General features: G+C 29.6%; 1 protein-coding gene and 1 long non-coding RNA gene across 5 annotated transcripts in view; both read left to right on the forward strand.

The window, feature by feature from the left end:
- The window catches only part of LOC111301715 (uncharacterized), a 101,913-nt gene that overhangs the window by 46,813 nt on the left and 27,378 nt on the right, over window positions 1–27,722 (forward strand). The window lies entirely within an intron of this gene.
- On the forward strand, window positions 3,171–17,851 carry LOC111301707 (disease resistance protein UNI-like). Of its 4 annotated transcripts, XM_089744495.1 has the most exons (9): window positions 3,197–3,691; window positions 3,793–3,875; window positions 5,078–5,226; window positions 5,321–8,420; window positions 9,626–10,144; window positions 12,780–13,544; window positions 16,683–16,827; window positions 16,939–16,994; window positions 17,631–17,767. In XM_089744495.1, exons 4-9 carry the CDS (start codon window positions 5,349–5,351, stop codon window positions 17,703–17,705), a joined length of 4,632 nt encoding a protein of 1,543 aa, XP_089600621.1. In that variant the 5' UTR covers window positions 3,197–3,691; window positions 3,793–3,875; window positions 5,078–5,226; window positions 5,321–5,348; the 3' UTR covers window positions 17,706–17,767. The 4 variants fall into 4 exon arrangements, with proteins under 4 accessions (XP_089600623.1, XP_089600624.1, XP_089600621.1 ...); XM_089744497.1 differs by lacking the exons at window positions 16,683–16,827; window positions 16,939–16,994; window positions 17,631–17,767 and adding an exon at window positions 13,941–16,674 and having other exon boundaries at window positions 3,171–3,691; window positions 3,785–3,875; XM_089744498.1 differs by lacking the exons at window positions 16,683–16,827; window positions 16,939–16,994; window positions 17,631–17,767 and adding an exon at window positions 13,941–16,674 and having other exon boundaries at window positions 3,171–3,691; window positions 3,790–3,875; window positions 5,171–5,226.

Here is a 27,722-nt window from a genome sequence, read left to right on the forward strand (position 1 = left end):
ATCTTTTTAAAATGTCTCAATTCTTCCTTCGAAGTGCATTAGTAATTTAATTTTTTGATCTTAAATTAATTTTTTTTATGTGGTGAATCATGGTAATTAATCTAATTACTGATTAGTGAACATGGGCAGAAGTAACGGGAAATTCCTTTGGATTGATTGTGAATTTTGTTTATTGGAGATAAAAAAGATTAAGCAATAGCTCTATAAACAAGGAGGAACTACAAATAGTGTTTTAATAAAAAATTTTATTATTTGATATTATAATAAAAATAATTAATTGAAAGAAATATTTATATTTAAATTAATAAAAAATCCAAAAATATACTTATTTTATTTTTATGAACATATTTTATAAAACAATTATACATATATATTAACTAAATGTATATATATATTATAAATTTAAATTAAGATCATTGAACATTACGATTACAAAAATAATGTTTATTTATTAATATATTATAACTTTACCAATTAATAAATATTCCGTAGATTTGAAACGAACAATCAAAGAAGAAGACTTTAGATAAGAAAAGAAGAATAAAAAAAGAAGACCCGAGAAGAAAAGAAGAGATGGGTCATGGCTTTTGTCGGCCACTATGGAATTTAATAACGAAAGTATTAAAGGAAAAAGAAGAACACTTGGAAGAAAATAAGTCTTCCTTTCTCTACATTTTACGTGGTAATCTTAAAACAAATCTTTTGGCTGAAAAACCTAAAAAAAAAAAGAGCAAAAACCTGTTTTTGCTATCAGAAGCAGAGTGTTCTGTTAATCTCTTTTGTTTGAATTTTCCAGGCAGGTAAGTGAACATTCTCTTTTCCATTCCAAGCCTTTTGATCATTTCAGTCCTTTTTTTTTTTTTCAATGAGTTTTAAGGTTGATTTTTACTTTATTTTTCCTTCAATTCAAAAAGAGAAGTTCATTCTTGTATTCAATTCGAATTTTATCAAAATTTAATTTTTAAATTTAAATTTAACTCAAGATAAAAATTGAAATATTCAAACTTTCTTGATTAAGCTTATTGAATAAAAAATAAATTTAATTTTCATACTTAATTTTAAATTCATTTATATGTTTGAATTGGAACTCAAATTTATATATATATAAATAAAATAATAATTTTTAATTAAAATAATATAAAATATAAAAATTTGATTAGACTTATAAATTATTCGAGTAAAGCATTAAAATGTTCAAACTTATTAAACTACTCAAACTTGAATAAATAATAATCGAATTGAATTCAAATTTTATTCAAATTAAATTAAAAATCTTGTAAAAATTAATTTATTATTATATCCCTAGATTTGACATTTATCTATAATGAAAAAGACATGAAAATGGAGTAGTAAATTTTAAAGCTGAGTGATAGAATTGGATCATTCTATGGCCTTTGGACTACTTTTAATCCAACAATTATCACTTCACTATAAATGATTTAGCAAGTGCACAAGTTGTCAATATTTAGTTCTCTAAGTAATAAAGCAATGCAGATTATCTCTATAGCTCATTGAGAGAATTGAATACTTGTTAAGTTCATTACTTATTTTTTATTATTTATTTATTTCTTTCTTCTGCACTGATGGATATAGATAAAAAAAAACATATAGTATATAAAAAAAAGAATATATAAGATTAATAACAAATAAATGTTTATAATGAAATTTTATTTCAAATACTATAATTAATTAAAATTTTTGATATCCATGACTAATTACATAAGCATGATATAGTCATCTGCTACAAGCAAGCCAGTAATAAATTAAAAATCTGTCATAAATATCTTTAGGTTACTATTGTTTCAATTAATTTGGTGACCGGTAGACACAAGAGCACCATCTTTTATTGCTTGTTTGACTGTTTGTTGAATATCATATTCTATTTTTTCTTTCATACTTTATTGTTAAAGTAAATCGAGATAAGGATAATAAGTGAAGTATCTTTTTTTACATAAAAAACATTAATCAAGTACCAGAAAATTTAATCATATAATGTAATCATTTTGGACAAAATAATGAAATTTGCCGACATAGCCTTCATAAAAGGCTAAATGAATAGTCAAGCTTGCCTTAGATAAAAGCTTTCCCATTTTAAAGGTATTATTATTGTGTGTTTGTTTTATAATAACTTAATATATAATTTTCAAGTGTATGAAAAATATGATTATACCTTCATTGTATTTTTGAATTGTTTGTATCATATATCTTTTTTCTATGTGATGAATTATGATAATTAATCTAATTATTATTTAGTGAACACGGGAAAATATTTTCAAGCCCAGCTCTTTTCCTGTTTTAATAGTTTTCTATCACGAATTAGGAATGATCTGACTTACTAATGGGAAATTCTTTTGAATTAGTTGTGAATTTCGTTTATCGGATATAATGAGGATGAAACAATAGTTTTATAAACAAAGAAGAACTACTAAAGTGTTTTAATAAAAAAAATTTATCATTTGATATTATAATAAAAATTAATTAATTGGAAAGAAATATTTATATTCAAATTCATAAAAAAAATTAAATTTATTTTTATAATCTTAATATCCAAAAATAATTATACATATATATTAACTAAATATACATATATTATAACTTTTTTGATAAGAAAAAAATTCGAACGTAACTAGATTATTCAATCTTTTGGATCAAGATAAAATATGTTATATCTGACAGCTTAAAATAGGTGATTACAAATCGTACATTCGATATGATCCCAACAAATGATCATCAACATGATTCAAATCCAACGTTTTTTTTGTAAAAAAAGATAAATTTTAATCAATTAAATCAACTATTTGTTGGTAATTGAACGTTAAATTTATAATTTTGAATAAAGATCATTGAATATTACAATTATAAAAGTAATTTTTAATTTAATTTTATTAATATATTATAATATTTTCACTAATTATTTTTAATATGGTACGAATTAATAAATATTTGTGTTACTTTTCAGAAATTTCCCCCAATAAAAGGACCGATATTTGGGCTGGCTTCCATTAGTTAGATAAGAAAGGAAGAATAAAATAAGAAGAACCCGCAAAGAAACAGAAGTGCCGGTCACATGGTTTTTGTCGGCCACTAATGAATTTTATAAGGAAATAAAAATATTAAAAGACAAAGAAGACTTGCATGAAAATAGTCTTCCTTTCCTACATTTTACGTGCTAATCTTAAAATAAATCCTTTGCCCATAAAACCTAAAAAATAAAAAAACAAAAACAAAAACAAAAACCCATTTCTGCTATCAGAAGCTGAGTGTTCTGTTAATCTGTTTTGTTCAAAATTTCCAGGTAGATAAGTGAACGTTCTTTTTTCAATTTCCAAGCTTTTGGATCATTTCAGCGCCAGCTTGATTTCTTTTTTCTTTTGGCCGAGAGTTTTAAAGTTGATCTCTACTCTGTTAGCTTTTCCTTCAACTCAAAAAGAGAAACAAAAAAAAAAAAAAAAGAAAAAACTTCAGTTGAATTTTGTTTGATTATACCTTTCTTTCCTTGTAACTTCAAAAAAAAAAAAAAAAAGAGCTATTCTTCAATATTTTCTTTCTCTTTAGTTTTCACCTTGTTTGTCATTTTCATCTAAAAGATAAAAAAAAAAAGAGAAAAAAATCCAATCTTCAAATTTCCTTTCTTTGGTTTTAATGATCCGTCATGAACAAATCCTGGCAGATTTAGAACGCACCAAGCAAGGTAAATGCAACAGCTTCTCCATTGCTTTCTCTTTATACAAATAAAGTGTGTTTCTTACTTTTTTTTTTTTTATCTAATTTGCAATTTGGTCAGTGAAGCAGGTAAGATCTGAAAAGGATTGGATTTATTTCTCAAGCAAATTTCCTCTTGAAAGCTTCGGATCTATTACTTCTATCTAGAAGTGGTAAGGTTGGAATATTATTTAACTTTTTTTGGTCAATATTAAGAAAACAACAAAAAAAGTTAGTTGCAGTGGAGTAAAAAGGCGGATAATTTTATTTTTTTTGGGTGATAGGGTCTTTTGATCTTGTGTTTTTGGAGCTTCTCTAGTTGTGATGGGGAGCCGGTGGAGAGGAGAGAGGAAACGGTGCCATTGGTGGTGATAAGTGGTTGAGAGTGGCGTTTCTAGTTTTTATGGTCTTGGGTTTTGTTTTAAATTTAGGAGTTTCTATCAGTTTTTAGGAAAACTTGATATGATATGAGGAAAGGGAGGATCAAGGAGAAGACTTGGTGAGTTTTGGGAAGGAAAACGGTGCCGGCGAGCGGCGTACGATGGCGGTGCTATTAAATGAAGTAGGGTAGTCAGAAGTTAGAAAATGAAACAAATTGATTTTTTTTTGTAAGGATTTATTTTTTTAAATAAGCTCACGTAGGCATAACTATGTGGTAATTGCGCATAGGCCATGTGTGAATATCAGTCTACCTATAATAGTGATCCTACAATTTATTTTTTACTTTAATGTTACAATTATCCAATCATAATAAAAAAAAAAATCAATCTAAATTTTTTTATTATAATCGTATAATTAATCAATTATCAAAAAAATTATATAAAGGTTCACCATTTATAAGTGTGGATTTCACATATTTTTTGTAAACCCTATAAAAATATTGAATTTAATTCGTTAATTGTTTTACAATAATTGGAGGTGGTATGTTTTCAATAAAAAATTATGTAAGGTTCACCACTTATGTAAGTGTGTACTTCATATAAATTCTGATGTCCTTCATACAATTATATATTATAATTGGTTAATTGTGTACTATAATTGTTGCTAGTGATATGATTGTAGATGATATATTCCTGTAGTATCTTCATCCAACATTTAACTCTAAATGGTATGACGATCAAAGAAACAAATCTTTATAATGTTGGTGACTAAATCATTACTTTTTACAGTTTGGTGTCCAAAATAAAAAATCAACTAAAATTGTTTGACCAAACAAGTAATTAATCGTTTTTAGACTGTTGCTTAACTGTTACAGTATGATACGATTTTTTTTGGTTTTCTATCCTATCAACACAAATTTTTTTATTTCATGTTTTCTGAGTAATGTTTCCTTATAAATTATCCAAAAATATTGTTTTTTATCACGTGTTTTCAGCTTGGTAGAGTGCCGAAGAAAGGCATTTGGTTCTCATACTTTGAATTGTCTTCACCTTGCCTCATTACGTGCTTAAAAAGTGTTACTTGGCAGAAAACTGAAGAAAAAGCAGTTGGTTGCCACACTTTGGACTATCTTCACCTTGCTTGGTATGTTTAGAGAGTTCACCTTCATTATTCTTTAATTTTCTTTTAGCATCTTCACCATGATTTATCTCATGGCCAATATTTTTATGTTTGGCAGAAGTTTGTTCAACTTGAGCTTGTCAAGAATGGGTTGTGGGTTTTGTGAGTCTGCTCTTTCTAACTGCGTGGGAACACTGCTTGTGGATTGGGTGGCGAAGCCAGTAGGACGTCAATTTAATTACATTTGCCATTTTCACCACAATGTTGAAAAGCTCAAGAAAAGAAAAGAAGATCTGAAAAAGGCACGGGATCGGCTGCAACATGACATTGAGGATGCTGAAAGGCAACTTCAAGAAATTGAAGATGATGTCAAAGATTTGCTATCACAGGCAGACATAATCCTATCTGATGAAACTCTGGAAAATGAAATGCAACGAAATATGAGATGTTTCATTTGGTGTCCTAACTGGAGTAGGCGGTATTGGTTAAGCAAGAAAGCAATGAAGAACACTCTTGTTATTGGTGAGCTTATTGAGAAGATCGCCAAATTTAGTCAACCTGGACGAGTGGGCTACCGTTCACGTAATACAAATCCGACCATAGAATTTCTCTCATCTAAGGATTTTATGGTTTTTGAATCTTCAAAAAAAGCTTTCAATCCGATAATTGAAGCCTTACAGGATGACAAGGTCAGCATGATTGGATTGTGGGGGATGCCAGGAGTGGGCAAGACAACCCTAGTCCGTGAAGTTGGAATTCATGCGAAAAAATTAGATCTGTTTGGCAAAGTTGCGATTGCTACTGTGTCTCAGAAGCCAAACTTTGAAACAATTCAAGATGAAATTGCAAAATACTTGGATTTCGATATGAAGAATGGCCAAGGAAGAAGATCAATCCAAGAGTTCTGGTTGAAATTGCAGAAGGAGAAAAGGATTCTAATAATCCTTGATGATGTTTGGGCAAAAATTGACTTAAAGGAGCAGATAGGAATTCCATTTGCTGATGATCATAAAGGCTGCAAAATTCTTTTAACAACACACCGTCAACATGTATGTGTTGCTATGGAATGTCAAAGGACAATACCACTTTGTTGTTTAGATGACAATGAAGCACGGACTTTATTTGAAACCAAATCAGGTCTAAATGACTCTTCTGATGATTCTATTAAAAATGTGGCAACAAAAGTTATCAAAAAATGTGAAGGTTTGCCCATAGCTATAGTTACATTGGCAACTGCTCTGAAAGGTAAAAGTCGTCATGGGTGGGAAGCAGCATATCGGGGACTCGAAAACCGTAGGTTGCTTGACATAGAAGACATTGATCAACAAAATGCTTATCTATGTCTTGAGGTAAGTTTTGATTATCTGAAGAATGATAAGACCAAGATGTGTTTCTTGTTGTGTTCCTTATTTCCTGAAGATTGGGAGATTTATGTAGAATACTTAGTGAGATGGGCATGGGGACTGGAGTTGTATAAAGGTGTGGAATCAATTGAAGAAGTGAGGAGCGAAGTGCTTGCGGCGATAGACATCCTCAAGGATTCTTGTTTGTTGTTAAAATGGGGAGAAAGGCATGTTAAAATGCATGACTTGGTTCGTGACGTTGCTTTGTGGATAGCATCAAACAGAAAGGAATTTTCTTTTATGATAAAATCTGTGGTTGTTGAAATGTGGCCAAAGGATGAAAGGTTTTACGGAGCAGTCTCCATCGAGGCTAGTCGGATTGTTGAACTTCCTAAAGGAATGAAAGCATTAAAAGTTTGCACTTTGAATTCTAGATTGATATCTCCAGATACATTTCAGTTTCAAACAAACCTTAGAACTCTACATTTGGAACGTTGCAAACTCTTGGACATCTCGGTGCTTGGGAAGTTGAAGAAACTTGAAGTTCTTTCATTTAGTTGCTCTGATATCAAAGAATTGCCAGAAGAAATAGGTGACTTGAATAATCTTAAATTGTTGAATGTATCAAATTGTGCACAACTACAGAGAATCCCTCCTCAGTTAATACGAAGATTGTCTCAATTAGAAGAACTATACTTGCTTGGTTGTGAAAGAATAAAATGGGCCACTGAGAACACAGTTCAAGAAGAAAGCTACGCCAGCCTATCAGAGTTGAATTCCTTGTCAAACTTGAAAGTATTATCTTTGAAGGTTTCTACTGAACATGTTCCAAAAGACTTTGTGTTTTGTAAATTGCAAAGGTTTAATGTATACGTTGGCTTTTGTAATATTTATGGAATGAGGATGGCCCTTGAGATCTGCCCATTGTCAACATCCTTAGAAATTGATGGGTCTGTAATAGAGGCATGCAAGCGGTTATTTGGGGATACAGAATCTCTTAAACTGAAAAATGTGGTGGGTTGCCAAAATCTTGTTCCAAGCTTGGAGTCGGGCCAAGTGGTATTCAGTAAGCTGACTTCTCTGGTTCTTAAGAATTGCGAGCATATGAAATGTCTCATTGATACTACAGAGCAGCAATTGCTAACCAACGCATTCTCTAATTTGTTAGAATTATCTTTAACAAATATGCGTGGTCTGGAAGAGCTGTGCAGTGGTCATCAACCGCATGGGTTTTTGCTAAAATTAAAAACTTTGATGGTAGATGATTGCAGGGATATGACATGTGCAATTCCAATTCTACAAAGTCTTGAAAGGTTGGAAGTTAAATCTTGTAATGAGATGCAATTGCTGTTTCAGATTGCTGAATTGAGGAGCATACAAGAAGGACCCAGTCATCATGTAAGCTTACAAAGTTTGAAGGTTGTAACAATACACAACTGCAATAAATTGAGATATCTCTTCCCAACGTATGTTGCTGAAAGTCTTGGACAACTGGAAACACTGAGCATATCCTCATGCTTGGAATTGGAAGAAATAATTCCCAAAATGGAAGTGTCAAACATCAATCTCCAAAGTCTAAGGGAAGTATTTGTAAGTGGCTGCAATAACTTGACATCTCTTTCCTCATTGTCGCACGGTCAAATTTTGGAGAAATTGACGACACTTAGGATCGGGGATTGCTCTCGATTGGAATATACTTTTCCAATCTCAATGGCTGAAGGTCTTCCACAGCTGAAATACGTTACATTGGGAGGTTTGCCTGAATTAAAAGGAAGGGATGGAAATGACATTGTACTCACGGTGCCATCTTTACAAGAGTTGTGTGTGGCTGATTGTCCACAACTGACTCCTTTTATCATTTCGGCTAAAATACAGGTAAGCCTATTTATTTGTGTTTTTACTCTTTCAACTATGTTGGTAGGAGGAATAGAAAGAGAGCGAAAAGAAGAAGGGAAACTTAATCCATTTGAATTGAGAGAAAAATAATTCTTTTTTTCTTAAATAAAACCTTATTTTATAAATTCTCTTCTAATCATTTTGTTTCTATATTTTATTTTTGGAATCAAACATTAAGAAAGTAAAATAATTTAACTACATAGTGTTAATATTGTTGACTGAATATTTTTTCTTGATAAATTGGTGACTGAAAAGTTTCCAAGTGTTGCCATATTTAAAAGATAGACTTTGTATCACTTTACATAAAACTAATGTGAATCTACTTCTCTTTACTTAAATAATGATCAGTAAAATATTAACTATGGGCTTTTATGATAGCTGTCACTATTAAAATGCATTAGACATCCATAAACTTTGTGCAATATTATTTTACTTTCATCAACGATCTTATAAAACCCAATTTTTTCATTTAAAACTTCTCAAAATTTTTTATTTTCATCTATTACACCAATCATGATTAAAAAAAATTAATAGAACATATCATTTTCAATGTCACATGAATGTGTATATGACATGAATTTCAACTTAAAAAGTTTAAAAAACTCCCACCTTTATATCACATGCAAGTTTGCATAGTTATACACACACATACACAAAAAATATTTTGAGATGATAAATTTAGTCAAAATTTAATGATTGATTGTTCAAATTGATGAATTTGAATTTAAAAACTTGTGAATGAAAATTTTTAATTTTAATTAAAACCGTGAATGAAATGAAATATTATAGAAAAATCATAGATGTGTGATGTAATTTACTCTAATTTTCATCGACATTTTTTTTTACTAGTTATCTTTTTCTTTATATTTGAAGTAGTTATTGTCCATTCTAAATATGTTATTACTATTTGTTTTCAATATTTAGGAGATTACTATAATTAGTTTCTTGAGTTGTCTAAATTGATCTCATTTAGCTATTTTTATGTTATAGGAGATTGAGTTTTTAGGAAATATATAGCTAGGAGATTTCATTTTAAGTTCAATTAATTATTACATACAATGCTAAATAGTCATTTCTTCTGATAAAAAAAAAAGCTTTAAATAATTAATACCATGAACTAAAAAACCCTTAATATCACCATTTAGCACTGTTGAATTTATGATGAGATGCAAGTGCTATGTCAGATTGCTGAATTGAGGAGCATAGAACAAGGACCCAGTCAGCATGTAAGCTTACAAAGTTTGAAGGTTGTAAGAATAGACAACTGCAATAAATTGAGACATCTCTTCCCAACATCTGTTGCTAAAAGTCTTGGACAACTGGAAACGTTGAACATATCCAAATGCTTGGAATTGGAAGAAATAATTCCCAAAACGGAAGTGTCAAACATCAATCTCCAAAGTCTAAGGGAAGTACAAGTAAGTGGCTGCAATAACTTGACATCTCTTTCCTCATTGTCGCACGGTCAAATTTTGGAGAAATTGACAACACTTAGGATTGGGGATTGCTCTCGATTGGAATATACTTTTCCAATCTCAATGGCTGAAGGTCTTCCACAGCTGAATAAGGTTACATTGGAAGGTTTGCCTGAATTAAAAGGAAGGGATGGAAATGACATTGTACTCACGCTGCCATCTTTACAAGTGTTGGAAATAAGAGAGTGTCCACAATTGACTCCTTTTATCATTTCGGCTGAAATACAGGTAAGCCTATTTATTTGTGTCTACTCTTTCAACTATACTTTGTAGGAGGAAAATAAAGAATGGAAGAATAGATGAGAGAGCAGAGAGGAAAAAAATGGAAACTTAACGCATTTAAATTGGGAGAGAATTCTTTTTTTCTTAAGTAAAACCTTTTTTTATAATTTCTTTTCTTTGGAAACAAACACTAAGAAAGGAAAATAATTTGACTACATAGTGTTAATGTCGTTGACTAAATTTTTTTTCTTGATAAATTGGTGACCAAAAAGTTTTCAAGTGCTACAATATTTAAAAGATAGATTTTGTATCACTTTGGATAAAACTAATGTGAATCTATTTCTCCCTACTTAAGTAGTGATCATTAAAATCTCAATTGTGGACTTTTAAAATAACTGTCACTATTAAAATGCATCAGGCATCCATAAGCTTTGTGCAATATTATTTTACTTTCATCCACAATCTTATGAAACTCAATTATTTGATTTACACCGTTTAAAATATTTTAAATTCATTTATTATACCAATGATTATTAAAAAATTACAAAATAAATCCATTTTAATGTTATATGGATGTGCATATGACAAGAATTTCAACTTAAAAAGTTAAAAAAAACCTCACCTTTTTATCACGTGCATGTGTACATGGTTCTACACATACAAAAACAGTATTTTGAGATGATAAATTTAGTTACATTTTAATGATTGATAGTTGAAATTGATGAATTTGAAATATTTTAAAAAACTTATAAATGAAAATTTTGAGTTTTAATTAAAACTATGAATGAAAATTAAAATATTATACAAAAATCATGGATGTATGGTGTAATTTACTTTAATTTTCATTAACAGTTTCTTTGCTAGTTGTCTTTTTCTTTATATTTGAAGTAGGAATTGTCCATTCTAAATATGTTATTACTTTGTGTTTTCAATTTTTAGGAATTTACTATAATTAGTTTCTTGAGTTGTTTATATCTAGCTCATTTAGTTATTTTAATGTTTTAGGAGATTGAGTTTTTAGGAAATATGTGGCTAGGAGATTTCATTTTAAGTTCAATTAATTATTGCATAAAATGCTAAATAGTCATTTCTTCTCATAAAGAAAGCCTTAAATAATTAATATCACAAATTGGTTATTTCTTCTCATAAAAACATAATGGTCGTACTATTTAGCATTATTTATCTACTTTTTTAATATAAAATTAGTTTTGATTTTACTAATTACGATTGCAAGTATATAATTTTTTATGAAAATATTAATAAAAAAATTATAATTATATTTAAATATTTCACTTAAAAAGTAAATAAATTATATATAAGATAGATTTAACATTAAATTAAATTCATAAATAATAAGATTTAAATTTAAAACATCAAATTTTTGAAAAAAATTTTTACCACTAAATCAATGTTGTATTATTTAAATCAATAAAAAATAATTTAATAAATAGTTATTTAATTGCATTTGTACTAATGAAATGCATTGAAAAAATGCATTTCATATCTTAATGATGATTTTCTGTCTGATTAACCCACTTATCTTAATGCATTATTTTTCAAGTCACTCAAATGAAATATCCAAAAAGATCTGCTGGATTTTCTAAGTATTCCCTATTGGATTTCGGTTTTCTAAGGATTCCCTATTGCTGTCATAACAGGGGCTACAGAACAATATTATTCTGGTTTTTTAAGAATTTCCTATCCCTGACATGCATATCGGGGAGTCTAGAAATAATAGCATGGTAGCACAGAAATTTGTTATTTCTTCTCATAAAAACATAAATAATTAGTACCATGAACTAAAAAACCCTTAATATCACCATTTAGCACTATTGAGAGTAGTGTGAGCTTTATTTGGTCAAAACAGAAAAACCAAGCTGAGCTAGGTGATTTGGCTCAGTTTAGTTTAACGCCAAAAACTTTTCAAACCAAACTGAATCAATAATTTAGTTTTGAGTTAAAAATTAAACCAAATAAAAAAATTAATTAAAAGTAATAATATTTTTGTAAATATTTTAACGCATATAAGAAAATATATTTCTTTAACCATAATTCTTAGAACAAACTTTATTTCTTAGATATATTGAAAAGCCCTTTGTAGTATGTACTTTGTTGTTTTAAACATGTCATATGGATTTATTTTTATTCATGATATAGTACTAATCTTTTCAAACTGTTGTTTTATATTTTAATTAAATTATTTGTCTTTGACTTAAATTAATGAATTGAGAGTATTTCATTTATAATTAGTTTTGTTACAACATTATAGTTAACCAATCACAATTAAGAATTATGTAGCAATCACTTAAAATGTGGCTTCTAAATAATTTTTTGATGGACCCTGCACAATACTAAATTATAATTAGTTAATTGTACTATAATAATTATAAGAGATATGGTCCTAAATTAAGAATTTTTCTAAATTTTAATTGATTAGAATAAAAAATTTAAGAAATTTAAATTTTAAACTTAATTCACATTATATAATCATGGTATAAATGGACCTTTAAAGCAATATGTTTAATTTAATGATAAGATTGTTAAAATCAAAATTTTATATAAAATTTAAAAATAAAGAATAAATAAGTTTTTAGTTATTTTTTATATTTTTTGAATTAATAGTTAAATGATATAATTACAGGTGTTACAATTTAAGGATATGAGGGAAAGGAAGCAATCATGCAATATGGTAGTTCCTAAATTGGGACAAAAATTATCAAACATGGAATATTTGACCATCATTAATTTTGAAGAGTTATTTGATGGTGGATATAATCTTTCAAGTTTGAAGGAACTAATATTGGGTGATCTACCTGAATTGCGGGTGGCATGGAAAGATCCCATTCAACTTGTCAACTTTCAAGGCCTCACTAAATTGTTTGTCTTTAGATGTGGAAGGTTAAGATATATCTTATCACCGACCATCGCACGGAATTTGCCACAATTGAGCTGTTTACAGATACATGAGTGTGAGGAATTGGAGCAAATTATTGAAAAGGGTGGCCAAACTACATCACAAGGTCATAATCTCCAACCTATCTGCCTCCCTAACCTGACTGAAATAGAGATTTATAAATGCGAAAACTTGAAAAGTCTCTTTCCGATTAGTGTTGCTCATGGCCTTTCAAAACTGCAAAAGTTAATTGTTCTTTACGTCTCCAAATTAGAACAAGTATTTGAACAATCAGGAGATGAGGCAAATGGTAGCGAGGAAAAAGAGAAAGTGATACAGCTACCTCAGTTCGGCACTTTACGTCTTGAAGTGCTACCGAACCTTGTGAGCTTCAGCCCTGAGGGTTATCATTTTGTATTCCCATCTGTGCGAATCTTTTTGGTAACAGGTTGTCCCAATATAACCACAAGCTTTAGTGTTGATTCAGAGCAATGTGGGCATGCCAAAACAGAGGTACGCTACGCTCCCTAACTCTCAATATAAAAGTATCAAAAGCTGCCCTGCCTTTTGTATAGCTGAACTTGGATAAGCCTATGAACAGAGAGTTTCATCTGTTTTACATTTTTCATGCTTTTATTTCCTCTTTCAGCTTTTTTGATTATGCAATATTAATCTCGTCTGTTCAAGGGAACTTGTTATGGATTTCAATTGAACTTTGTCATCCATGTGTTTGTTTTAATTCCTAATGAAATTGAAATGTAATTGGGTGGCAATATTAATTCCCAGTGCTATCGGTGGCAATCTTTCTTATTGGGCTCATTCAATGGTCCTTGCTGCGTTATTATTTAAATTTACTGAATTATACATCCTTGTTGGTTTTCACATGCCATGCTTTAATTTGTTTTGCAGGCAATCCGATCAATTGATGAAAATATAGTGGAAGCGTTTACTAGAGCTCAACAAAAAACATGGCCAATTGGTAGTAATATAGGGTGGCTGAGATAATAGAGTTAAAAACACTACCTTTTTCAGAGAAGGGAGATGAAGAATATGAGTTTCAGAATATGCCAGTGAATGAAGCACTTGCTAATTTGCTGCAGCATTTCACAAACCTTTGTCCCAACTTCATAGACTTGCAGCCAAATATTGCGATAATATTAGAATGCAAATTTCTATGAGGGTACATAAAACTACATTCCTGTTTATTTATGTCTTTTTTTTGTCAGCTAAAAATATATTGTTTGTTGTCCTTTCCACTAGCAGACTTGAAAACTAAGTTTCCCTAGTTGATGTTCTAGAGGTTGCTTTATTTAAAGATGGCGGATCTTACTGAATTAAATACTTACTGGAATACTAACAAATAAAAACAACTAAGTTCATGGAAATTGTTGGACTGAAATAGTATGTGTATATACATTAAGCTTATAAGCAGTCTAAGTGAGAATTAATCTTGATATTAGAAGTCAAAACTTAGAATCCCATATATATATTTTACTTTTTTTTTGGTGTAATTTTATCCCTTTATTATATTTTTATGTAATTTTAATCATCTATGGATTGAAATAGAATATTTCATCCAAAATTTATTTTTTTTCCATGTTGTTGATATGGAAAATATTTATATTTTATTGTAAAAAAACTTCACATAGGATAATATATATCTGGAAAAAAGATAAATAGGACAATTTGATATTTTTGTAAAAAAAAAAATTGAATTTATAAAAACTTGGCAAAATTTGAAATTTATTTAGAAAACAAAAGTATATGTTTTGAAATATTATTTTTATTTTAAAAGAAAACAAAACTTGAAATTTTTGTATGAATTTTTTTCCTTGATTATTAGCCTGAATTGATTTCTCATGTGGCTTTCTTCTGCTTAATTATATTGAAGATAATTTTTAGTGTTGTATGCTTAGTGGTGTTGGTGGAATTAGAATTTGTTCTCTTTTAATTTGTTTGAGAAACTAAGGAGGAATATAAGCAATGGGAAAATTAATTAGATGAAAGGATCAGAATAAGATGGTTAATAAAGATCCATTTCTTGACATCCGATCAAGTATATGTAGTCCTATATTTTCATTCATCATTGATGATTTAATTTTTAAATCAAATATGATTTTTTTAATTTAATTTATCAAACTTTGAGTTTACCTTTTGCAGTATATATATTTGAATAATCATATTTTTAAACTAATAAAAATTTAAAAATAAGTTTGAAATCTTTTTTTTTTCATTTTTTGATTGATCAAACTTTAGTTTTCTAAATAAGTTTAAATATTTTTCAAAATTCTATGAGTTTAAAATTTTTTAACTAAAAACTAAATTGTCCTCTTCTTTTGAATTTATGTTATCCTACATTTTTCCATGTTCTTTAAACTATATTTCTACAGTACGCAAGTAATATTTCTAACAGCATAAGCATAAATTCAGATTTAAGCTTTTTCAATTTGATTAGGTTTCATCTTCTATGCAATGACTCCAACGTTCAAACATGAGTCCAGGATTCCTTGAGAACAGCTTAGTCTTGGTATTAGCCCACCTCCTAATTACACCCAACATCATCAGGACCAATTGGCTCTGTTTACAAACACAGAATGGTTGCTTTCCCACTTGCAATAACCAACGTATACTGAGGGCCAATGTTGAAAAGCTTCCTGTAAGTGGGAAAAGTGGCCCATAAACTGTCAGGACTGACTTATTTAGGCCTACTTTCGTTTGAATTATGAAAAGAAGTTCTTTAATTTATTAAGCCAATCAGCTAATGACCATGTAACTCGAAAGTATCTATCATCTTAAATTAATAAATTTTAATTCTTTCACTCAAAGAAGAAGGTTGCAATCCATATTGTATTCCATCAAATTGATCAAAAGAAAAAGAAAAAAAAACCTTAATTGGTCAAGCTGGATAGAAAAGAGGGGAAAATAAGAGTCTAGTTGGTCAAGTTTTCTCTCAAGTCTCCCATTCTAGCCTTCCCAAGCTCTCCGTTGTAAGTGCTATTATCCCATTTCTATTAAATATTAGATTTTTTATGGTCTCAAATTCAAGTTCGACCCCTTTACCTATTGTTAGTTGGTGAATTGTATAGTTTGTTTATTGGACTGAAAAACATTAGAAAAGAATGCTACCAGAAACTATTTAATTAATAAATAATATCTCCCTTTTTTAAGAAAATGAGTTGGTTTGTGAAATTGTAGGTTTGATATAGATATTTAAGAAAAACTTACCACTCTGCTGGTACTCCTGCCACTTTTCATGTACTCTAAACATTTGCAGACTCTCTAAACAGAATCTGATAAGTTATTTGAGACAATTGATGAGAATTGTGATTATGTAGTCTATCATCTTCTGAATTGAAAGCATTGATTATAGGAATCCGTTTTGAAGAGATAGATAGGATAAAGATGATGCTGTCGAGAAAAGTAATGGCAGATTTTGATACCTCCCTTGACTCTCTTGTTCAATGGGAAAATTTTGTAAAAGGTATCAAGAAGTGGATTCAAGAGGCAAAGCAAATTAGGGTTGCTTATATCTTGAACCTGATTCTGGTACATTTAAATTTATTGACCGATTTTGTCAGGTAAGTTGAGCATTGATGACTTCTCTAGAGATTATAACTTAAAAAGACTATACTTCTTCGAATTGTTTTGCAGCAAACCAAGAGAGCACATGATATGTTGGGGTCTGAGGAACAAAGTGATGAGGTTGTTAAGGGTGTTGAATGGGTAGATCTCCTTCAAAGCAGTACTTATGTTACCGCTGGGCACCATTATTGCCGCTGCATTCGCAGATCCACTGGTAGATTGATGCCTGTTATAATTTTTCTGACGCGATAAGTATTCCATCTTTTTTATCTCATTCATTGCATTGTATTGCCATTGGCTACCAACTCAATTGAATCTGTCTCAGCCATTATCTTTGCTACCCGGAAAAAGCAGAGGACTGCATCTCTAACATTTTCTAAGGTTTGTTTCTTGATACTCCACTTATTTGTTGAGTAAAGTTAATCATCTGATGATTATCAAGCTAGTGTATAATTCCGAGTGCATAAACCCATTTAACAATTTTTTATTTAAGAAGAATTTTAACTTAATTTGGAGATGTAAACAAATTAAATATGAACAAATTTTATTATATTTATGATTTGTTTGTTTAACATTACCAAAAAAGAAAGTATTATCAACGAAAATTTCTATTGATTATACTTCATTTTTTGTCTGTAATAATATTTCTGACAAAAATTTTGTTAATATAAACAAAATTGATAATATAATTTCATCGGTGATATTCTTATAGAATTTTTAGTTGATATATTATTTTAGTATTTTTTTTCAATTTTGAAAGACAAAACTCCATCGATAATAGTTAAAATTCCATCGATAATGATTAATATTTTCATCGGTAATGCATGTTTTTTAATCATATATAATTCTAGTTTGTTAATAAATTTTCTTATTTTATTTTAGTTTTTTTAATTTATTTTTAAAGTAATTACATGAATAATAAAATATACATAAATAAATAAATAACAATCATTTCCATTTATTAAAAAAAAGAGCATAATAATATTTTACAATCCTGAAGTTACCATTTTCTTGCAGTCTACCACAGTCAATACTCACCGGTTCAAGTTTTTACATATAGTTACTAAAGCAAATATATCAAAAACTGACTAAAAAGGGTGTAGAACAGGATTGACCAGAAGGACTTGTTGGATTCTGGTCTTGTTGGAGTTGAAGCAATTGTTGGAGTGGCAACCACACTCTGCACACTACAAGGACTACCTTCTAATTGTGGCTCTTCCATCATATTCAATCATTAACTTCTGTATCGGAAACAAAACAATTAACTATTTTTAGCCGCATCACCAAGAGAACATACAAACTCTTAATCAAGCTAATAAAAAATTTATCACACAAAATTCCAACCAAAGCATTTGAACTTGACATTGGCCGTTGGCCACACCTCTTAAACTTGTCTTTACATAGTACTTGCTTCCGTATTCTTGGGTTCAATTACTAGAGCAATCTATTTCCAAAACAAATTTGGACGCTTTATTCAAAATAATATTAACGTAAAATCATGTGAAATGAACTAAAAAATCATAATTTTTGGGTGCATACAAGATATAATGCAAAACCATATTGAGCAAACAAAAGGCCAAGATAAATGGTAGGCTTGGAAACAAAACAAAATGATGCCAAGCAGAATATGCAAAACAAAACAAAATTCATCTTAGACAAGCACCATGTTAGCACTAATGCCAAGCAAATTGTCACACATCACCGAGTGTTTAGGATATGGAATTCTTCTTTTCACATTTGTGGAAGATTTACTCATCTATGTGTAGGTAGATATTCTTGAAGAACATTTATAAAACTGATTTTTATTTAAAATTAGGAGATTGATTCAAACCATAATTGTTAATGAAACTTCAAAAGCACAAATCAAAAGAAAAACTCACTTGTATTAGAAAATAATAACTAATTGCTTCCAGCCAAAAGCAATTTAGAAACTAATGTACAACAAAAAGTTCATGACAGTTAAGCAAATACTCAATATAAATTCACTCTTAAAAACATTAAGTCTCCACAAAGATTTCATCTTTAAACTTCTTTACAGTTAAGCATGTGCACGTATGTTCATGCATGATGACACTAACAACAACAACAACAATATAAGAGACCACAAAAGAGAGCTATAAAAACCTCAGACACTATTACCTTTTGACACCTAGCTCTTGTCTTATGCTCAAGCTTGGAACTTGGTCGCTTAGAAGCCATTAGCTAATAGATGAGTTGCAGGAAAAGTGAAGACAAAGAACCAATAAATAAATTAGTTAAGTACCAAATATAAAAGTCAAATTCAATAAAAAGCATAGACAATGAAAAACATCAACTCATATTTGACAATGGTTCATAAAATTGTAAACTGGCTTACTGCCAACACTAAATGATGTTAAATATATTAATTCAAATAGCCATGACCTTAATTAGAAACAGAACAAAAGATTCCCAGCTCATTTATTACAAACAAACCTCAATAAGAACATAGTAAATTTAAATATGTTATTTATTGGCCTATATAATAAGCAAGCATTTTCATTTCCTTTGTACCATACTATATCTCAAATATGATGATTTGGTGTTTTAACAAATTGAATCGACATTCTAATGGGCTCTAGTTCATCACAAATCAAAGTTTAAAATTGCATAGAAAATATACTTGATGGAAAATTTAAAAAGCTAAAATGAATTTCAGCTTTACCTTTACATCAAAATCTAGAAAAAAACATCAATGTTCTGTCTGATTTATTGAAAATTGGAAGGAGACTGTAAAAATAAAATACAAATTTGAGACATGGTGGACATTCTAAAGAAAGCATGTTTCATCACACATAGTATCAAAGAAATTAGAGATTTCATTTTCCTCGAAATTTTACTTTTCTTTAAATTGTTCAGCTAATCGATGAACGCTGTCATTGTTAGTTTTGACAAATTCAAACATATCTCTCCAATTCTTCCTTTTTTCAATTTAAATGCGACACAAAAATTCATATTATTAACAAAAATTTTAAAAAAAATCAAAAAATTAACCTGAAGCTTCTATGGACAGATATTGCTCGAGAACGGCATCGAACAGGCCGCCACGTGCCAAGTAAGCCGTTGCTATCAACCCATTATGCCCATCTCTGATCACCTATGCATCTCATTGCTTCTCCTTTAGAGCTTGTGTGGCTCTAAAAAGGATTAAAAGAAGCATTAGTTTAAAAATATATATAGTTTCACATGAAGCTTCCTCGATTACCAGTTTTTGAGATGTTCTCAGTCACAAATGATGTTGTCGTGGTTAATGGTGGAGGAGAAAAGGCCGTCAGAGGAGGAATTGAAGATAGAGAAGAAGGATGACGGTCTAGTGGAGGGGGTGGGAAATGAGACTTGTGAGTAGGGGCAATAAATGTTTAAGAGAAGAGTTAGGGATTTTATTTATTAATCTAAAAAAATTTTTACACCTAAACTATTAATGGATGGAATTTTTTCGTTGAAATTCTGTTGGTAAAATGTGTCTACATTATTATTTACATCATTTTTCATTCAAAAGTACTACGTCAAATTTATCGATGAAAATTATTTTGTTTGTATTTTTTTCGATAATCCATCGATGTTTTAGTAATAAATTAATAGTTTCACTTTTCAACTTCGTTGATAATTCGTCAATATTTTATTTGTAATTATTGATGAAAAAATTTATTAATAAAATTCTATCGGTAATAAGTATATTTCTGGTAGTGTAATTAATGAACCATGAAATATTCTTCATAATCATTTGTTAAACTTAATAAATGAACAAAAATTGAGCATGTTCATGAACTATTCGTAGAATTATACTAATTTTTATAGACGAATCGAATATGAACAAATTTTGTTATGTTTGTGATATGTTCATTTAATTAAAAAACCTTAAAATATTATTTATAATTGTTTGTTAAAATTAATAAACAAATATAATTTGAATATATTTATGAACAATTAATCAAACGTTATGCCCACTTATCCTATAATATTATATATATTTATTATTAAATTAAATAATCTAGTATAAAATTGTGATTATTGATAATTTATTGTGAAGAATATACCTTATAATAATTGAAGGTATTACAATCCAAATCTTTTAAGGTGTTGGATATATTTAATAATTTAAAATACGATATAATAATATGATATAAAAATAATGAAAAAAAAGAAAAGAAAGTAACATGAATTAAAATTTTAATAAAATTCATATATGGATTTAACAAAAACTAAAAAAATATTTTTCATATTTTTCATGTTGATATGAAATGTAATGTCCAATTTTTGTATAAAACACAATACTAGACAATATGAATATAAGAATTATCAGATGGATAATTGATAAATTAATCTTATATCATTTTTATCAAACATTCTATTAGCGTGAACACTATGGAGTACATACCAAATACATTAATTATTAGTTCAACTAGAGATATAATTGAGTCAAGAGTTTGTGATATGAAATTTGAGTTTAATTTGTAGTAAAAAAATATACTTTACTTTAGATTGAGTTTTAATTCGACTTGATTTCTTATAAAGAATTAGCTCAAAATTATAAGTATATATCATACCAATATCACAACAAAAATATATAATTTTAATGGAATTTATTTTTTGAGGGTTTGAGAAACTGCCGGAGCTTTCCTTTAATACCCTGTATTTTCCTAACAAAAATGAAACCACCATTAGGCACTAATGACGGTCCAAAGGATGTAGCAATGAAACTTATTGTTAGATCGCTGTTAGTGATTCCATTCATGAGATTGTAGCTAGCGGCTAGGTTGTCTACATATGAAGAATTCATGGCATATTCACAAGCCACAACTTGTGTTATTTTGTCCTACTCTTCTTTACTTGTTTATTTCCATCCACAATCATATAGGGATGCTAATGGCTTCTAAATTTCTTACAAACAGTAGCTGAAACCAGATGCAACGCAGAACCAGTCTGCTAATGGGTGGATCACATTATCCTCAGGTGTAATTGCATGAGACAGAGTTTGCAGTTCTGCTATGACTTGTTTTTGCTTCTCATTGCTGATCATTTTCCCTTGGTCCAAATGATTCATTCATCAGTTCTGTTGACATTTGATTTTGTGATGATAGATTCTTAAAATGTGCTAATATGTTAGTATTAGTATTTCTTTCTATAACTTAAGAATTTGTGGATGTTGGATGTAGACTGTTGAAGGACAAAAGCGAAAGCTGGAGGAAAGTGACCAATTGCTAAATCAAAGGAGGTAAGTAGTTGGTCCTGATTTGTGTTTTCTGCAATTGAATGTTTCTACTTGATGAATGTGTGCATTTTTTTTCTTCCAATTTTAGGGATCAGATAGCCTAGTATAGAAGCTCTCTTGAAGACCTTGTGTAGACTGAGCCATAGTCGCTTCTCACTATACTAAGCACAGATAGGAAAATGCATACAAAACAATTTGACTTGAATATTGTTGATAAATAGTTGCAGTTTGCAGTGTTTACTATAACTATCAATTTAATTTGAGAATTGCTCATAAAGAATGTGATCAAAATAGGCTATTTTGCATGAGCATGAGCTAGTTGCTTTTTGAGTACTCATTTCGTGTTTGCGTAAAACAAGTAAAAGAGTGTATAGTTTTAATAACATATTGTTATAGAGTTTCAGTGAGGGCATATGGGTAAGTTGTTGTCTGGGAATTAATATAGGGAAAAACTAAGTAAATGCTACTGTCTTGCACAAGCACAAAGAAAGCAAAATGAATCTTGCCTCAGACAAATCTTTGGAATGTGGTTGCACTGATTATAGTTCAACTTTGCAATGTGGTTGTCTTCCATTCATTTGCAGAACCAGCAAATGGGAAAAAGAGTGCATAGTTTTAATAACATATTGTTATAGAGTTTCAGTGAGGGCATATGGGTAAGTTGTTGTCTGGGAATTAATATAGGGAAAAACTATGTAAATGCTACTATCTTGCACAAGCACAAAGAAAGCAAAATGAACCTTGCCTCAAACAAATCTTTGGAATGTGGTTGCACTGATTATAGTTCAACTTTGCAATGTGGTTGTCTTCCATTCATTGGCAGAACCTGCCTCCTTTAGAGCTTTGTGTGAATCAAAGAGAAAGGATATAAATTCTTATTCTATTGTCATTGAAAACTCTTTAGCAAATAATTTCCAAGAAAAATTGCAAAGTTGGTCACTGCTGTTTTAGAGCTGTCGAGTTGATTCATATCTTGCTTTGAAAGTTGGTTTCCATACATTTCAATTTTTTATTGCTATGGTGACTCTTGTCATGTTTTATAACTTTAATTATTCAATCAATAACTGTCTCTGACAGATACTCGCATTTATGCTAGATGTTGGTACTAACAATCAAAGGCTACTTGAAGACCGGCTTTGTGAGTACAATGTGTACTCAATTACTTTGTTCTTAAGAAGTTGTTACCATAGCAGAGTGGACCATATGATATGATTGCTGAGACTTTGTTTTCTGACAGGTTGTTAGGATTTTTTAGACATGTTCTTTTGGCTTGACAGATTTAGGATTAAGACAACCTAGGTTAGAAGGGGAAGAATATCTATCAATCGTTGCAGTTTTCACAGGTTGGCCTAAGGCTATTGTACAGGTTTATTTCTTTCACAAGTGAGAATTTTTTGTTCTGCTTGGTTTATATCATGTTGTTTATTTGATGGTTACACCATTCAGTTTGAGGATTTTCAAATTAAATGGGGTTTTGAAACTCTGGAACACTATCGGAAAAGGTTTTGCATGTTTAATGAGGATATGCGGGTGAACTCTTGGTGCAACAACTTTCTACATTTATGGACTAGATTAGTGTCTAGTGTAATGCAGATTGCTCTGAAATCACTATGAATGCCACCATTATTATAAAGTTGTGCTTAATGTCTCCTACGGAACAGCTGGAGTTACACTTGCTGGATTGTTAGGAACTGTAAGAGCACAAGGTTGATCATTGGCTAACTTTCCAAACCAAAAGATAGTTGTGGTGGGAGCTGGGAGGTACTTGACTAACTTATAGATAAAGCTTTGGCTTTCAGCCTTTCACCAAAATTTTTCAGCTGTTTCTCTATGCCCATTCCCTCTTGGCTTTATTTCTCATGTCCACCCTTCTGTCTGTCTTCCAGTGCAGGGCTTGGTGTTCTTAGCATGGCTGTGCAAGCTGTTGCGAGGATGACAGGAAAAGCCGAAATAGCTGCACACAATTTTTTCCTACTTGATAAATATGTATGGTTTTATATTTCCATTACTCCAGTACTCTTCATCCTATTCGTGCAAAGCCTTTCCTGTTCTTTTAGATACGTAACCTGCCCATTCTTTTGTGTAATAAAGATGAGGCTTGAATGAACAGAACATGTGGAAAAAAGGTTTACTAGAAAAATGATCTAAGTTTTTCTTTTTTTTTAATTTCTTATTTCTTATTAGAAAATGATTGTGGTTTGACTCTGGGAATCCAAATACTTTGATTTTAACTCTATATCAATTAAGCATCTGGTAATTTTAAGTTCCTCCTCCACATGGTGAATAAATACTTAATTTTCTATTGTTTATTGCTAGTTAGGGGTCTTGTTACTAAGGAGAGGAAAAATCTTGATCCAGGAGGAGCACCATTTGCTAAAGATCCAGGACAGAAAGTGGGACTTAGGGAGGGGGGCTTCTCTATTTGAAGTGGTAAGTTCAATGTCAGCGATTGAGGCAACATGTATAAGTGCCAGGCTGGTGTTATATGCAATTTTGTGCAAAGAAGAAAAGCGGTCAGTGCATAATTTGCTGTCTATTATGACTAAAAGTTTGATGTTATGCTTCACTTTAATAATATAGTCTTCTATAAGTTAAAGTTTGATGTTATGCTTCACTTTTATAGTGTAGTCTTCTATAAGTTATAGACGTTCTTTACGTATATAGGTTTAAATGATCAATCACATTTGAGCCTACATATATAGGTTTAAATGATCAATCACATTTGAGCCATACCTCTATTCTAACAAATTTTCGCTTATTGCCCTAAATTATTGCTTTTAGGATAATTAATGACTTTGTAATTGATGACCCAAGACAGGGAATGAGCCTAGAAAAGGAAAATTCTATTAATCCGGAATTTAATTTAGTTAATTCGTGTAATTATCTTTAAAAGATAACATTTAATATATGTGATTCAAATTTCAATGTCTATAACCTCCTTAGTTCTTACTCATGTTGCAATCCCTTTTATATAAAAAAAAAAAATCTATTTAACTAGAAGTGAAAGTGCAATACTAAGTTTTATTACTCTTTTAAATCAGGAGAATGAAATATTAATTAACAAGTTTTTACAAATCTCAATAATTATTTTCCTAGTTACCTTCTGTTGGTTTTACGTTTAATTTTCCATGTTGTTTGATTATTGCAGAGGATGCATGGGCTTGGAATTACACGACTAGTCGTTGTTGGGGTCCGTCCGTTGGGCTGCATGCCCCTTGTCAAGACTCTAATGGAAATATGTTGTTGGGATGCTGTGAACAACCCCAAAAAATATGGTAAAAGGGCTTTGATCAATCCTTCTTATTTCTTCTTCTTTATTTGGTTTTAAAATGCAAAAGAATGATATATGTGTGTGTATATATAAATATATATATATTTCTTAAACCCCTAAAAAAATTGGCAGGTTTGGCTGAAACTTCCGAAGGATGTTGTGGAACGGGGACAGTAGAGTATGGAGATACATGCAAAGGCATGAGCATATGCGCTGATGCATCAAAATATGTATTCTGGGATGCTGTTCATCCAACAGAAAAAATGAATCCCTCGATGAACAGAAACTTGAGGAAGATAATTTAAGTCCAACATTTATAATGAAATTATCAAATTAACATGGTATCAAATGTTTTCTGGAATATTTACAGTTGTAGTTTCAGAGTCACTGAAAATAAACAAGAATGAATTGTTTTTTAATTTTGTTGGGTATAACAATTATATATGTGAAAATTATTTTTAAAAATTAAAGTAGTATTTTCAATGGCAGTTTTAAGTGTCAATATAATTCATTTAATAAATATAAAAATTTTGAATAAAATGTGATTTTTATCTACATTTTAAAATATTTTTAAAAACTTTTTATATTTATGACTTTAGTGTAAAGCGCCGGTTGAAAAAAACTATGCTGTAAAATTCATGTATAGTTGTCGCTAGTGACTTGACCGCATGAAAGTTTTCATTGACATTCACTTTATCGGCGGTCAACTAGCGATTAAAAAACTGCTGGCAATACTAATAGCAGCATTTTTTCTTAGTCTTTTACTGGCACTTTAAGTGCCAATAAAAATGACTTTTTCTTTGTTGTGTATAGGATATAGAAAAAAATAAATTCAATTAAATTTGCAATTGAGAGCTTAATTGAGTGAAAATATAAGTATAAGGATTCACTTAGATGACAATAAATGTTTAAAAATTCAATTAATTTGAAATAAAAGATTTAAAACTTGGGTAATTGCAATAAAATATGAGAAGTTTAATTGATAAATGATTTTTTGTTTAAGGGATTTTTTTACCCTTAAGCCAATATTAATAGACTCTCTCAAAATTAAATATCAAGATCCATCATTGTACACTAACCAATTGGGTTTACTTCTTCTTTGAGAGTTTGGTTGTTAACATTTTAGTCTGATTTTTTTTCTAATTTGAAATAATTCAATCTGCTCAATTGTTATTTTTTTAAAGTACTAAGTTTAAGTTGGGAATACAATAAATATATAGGGAGGTTGGACTGCTTTCATCTTCATTTTCCTTTTCCTAATAAGGATGTTGTTGGCATTTGGATTACTAAAAGTGGAGATGCAATTGATTGATTGGTTTATCTTAAGTTAGGCATAGATTTTCTTAATTTGAATGATGGTTTGTTTTTTATTAGGTTTTTGAAATTACTTTCAATCTTCTACTTTTACTTTTCAATTTGGAGCAAAATGGAAGAATCAACCAGAAATTAATTACAACAAATAAACTTAAGTTTTCAATAATTCTTTTTAATTTTCATATGTTTCGTTTTAGTTACTTCTATAAACTTAAAAATTCTTTTTAGTTTAATTGCACAATAAAAAAAAAGTAAATAAATTATTTACGTGGATGAATAGTGTGTTGCCATGGGGGCATTCACATGAAAATTTTAATAAAATTATTCAAGATTTTAATTTAATATTTGGCATACAAATGGACTGATTCTAATGATGAGATGCCAGATAGACAAGCCGTGTTAATGATGTTTACTATTAGATTGATTAAATCAATATCTAATTTAAAATTTTAAGATGTAAATTGTATATTATTTTATTTAAATATTAATTTTTTATTGTTCTAAGTAACATCTGTGTAACTAACTCAATGCAAATATATAAGCTCCTAATCAAATCAAGCCATATGAAATTTTCTGCCTTAATATTAAGTATTAACCCACCTTAATTTTCAAACTTTTAACTCCTCCATCTTGAGTTATAACACATGTAATTTTGACCAATATAAAATAATTTATCATCTTATTTTAATGTTTACACATATCAAATATAAAATAAGATGATATTATTTAATCAATATATAAATTATTTAACCAATATATAAATTATCTCATTTTAATCTTTACACACACAAATATAAACTAAGATAATATTATTTAACTAATATATAAATTATCTCATTTTAATCCTTACACACATAAAATATAAAATAAAATGACATTATTTAGCTAATTCTATCTATAATATTATCTTATCATATCATAATCTTATATATCAAATACATTAAATCTTATAATTTAAATATTATACTAGGAAAAAATCAGTAAAATAAAACCATAGAACTGAGAAATGCTTCTTTATTCTTCTCTCTCTCTCTCTCTCTCTCTCTAAATGTATGGAATTAATTTTCGGATGAAATAACAATATATAGTCAATATTTCTAAACCCTAAATAGCAATCCCAAAGCTCAGTTTGTGGGTTTTAGACGGGAGAGAACAGTCTCAGTCTCAGTCTCAGCCGTCGGTAGACAGATAGAGACAAACAAAATAGCTTTGGATTTAGGGAAAAGAAAGAGAGGGCTTGCCCAACCAAAGACGATGTTTCAAATAGCACCAGAGGGCTCTCTAGTTTTCCTCT

The sequence above is a fragment of the Durio zibethinus genome, chromosome 15 (assembly GCF_047325235.1).
Source record: "Durio zibethinus cultivar Kanyao isolate XHJ-2024 chromosome 15, ASM4732523v1, whole genome shotgun sequence".
Lineage (NCBI taxonomy): Eukaryota > Viridiplantae > Streptophyta > Magnoliopsida > Malvales > Malvaceae > Durio > Durio zibethinus.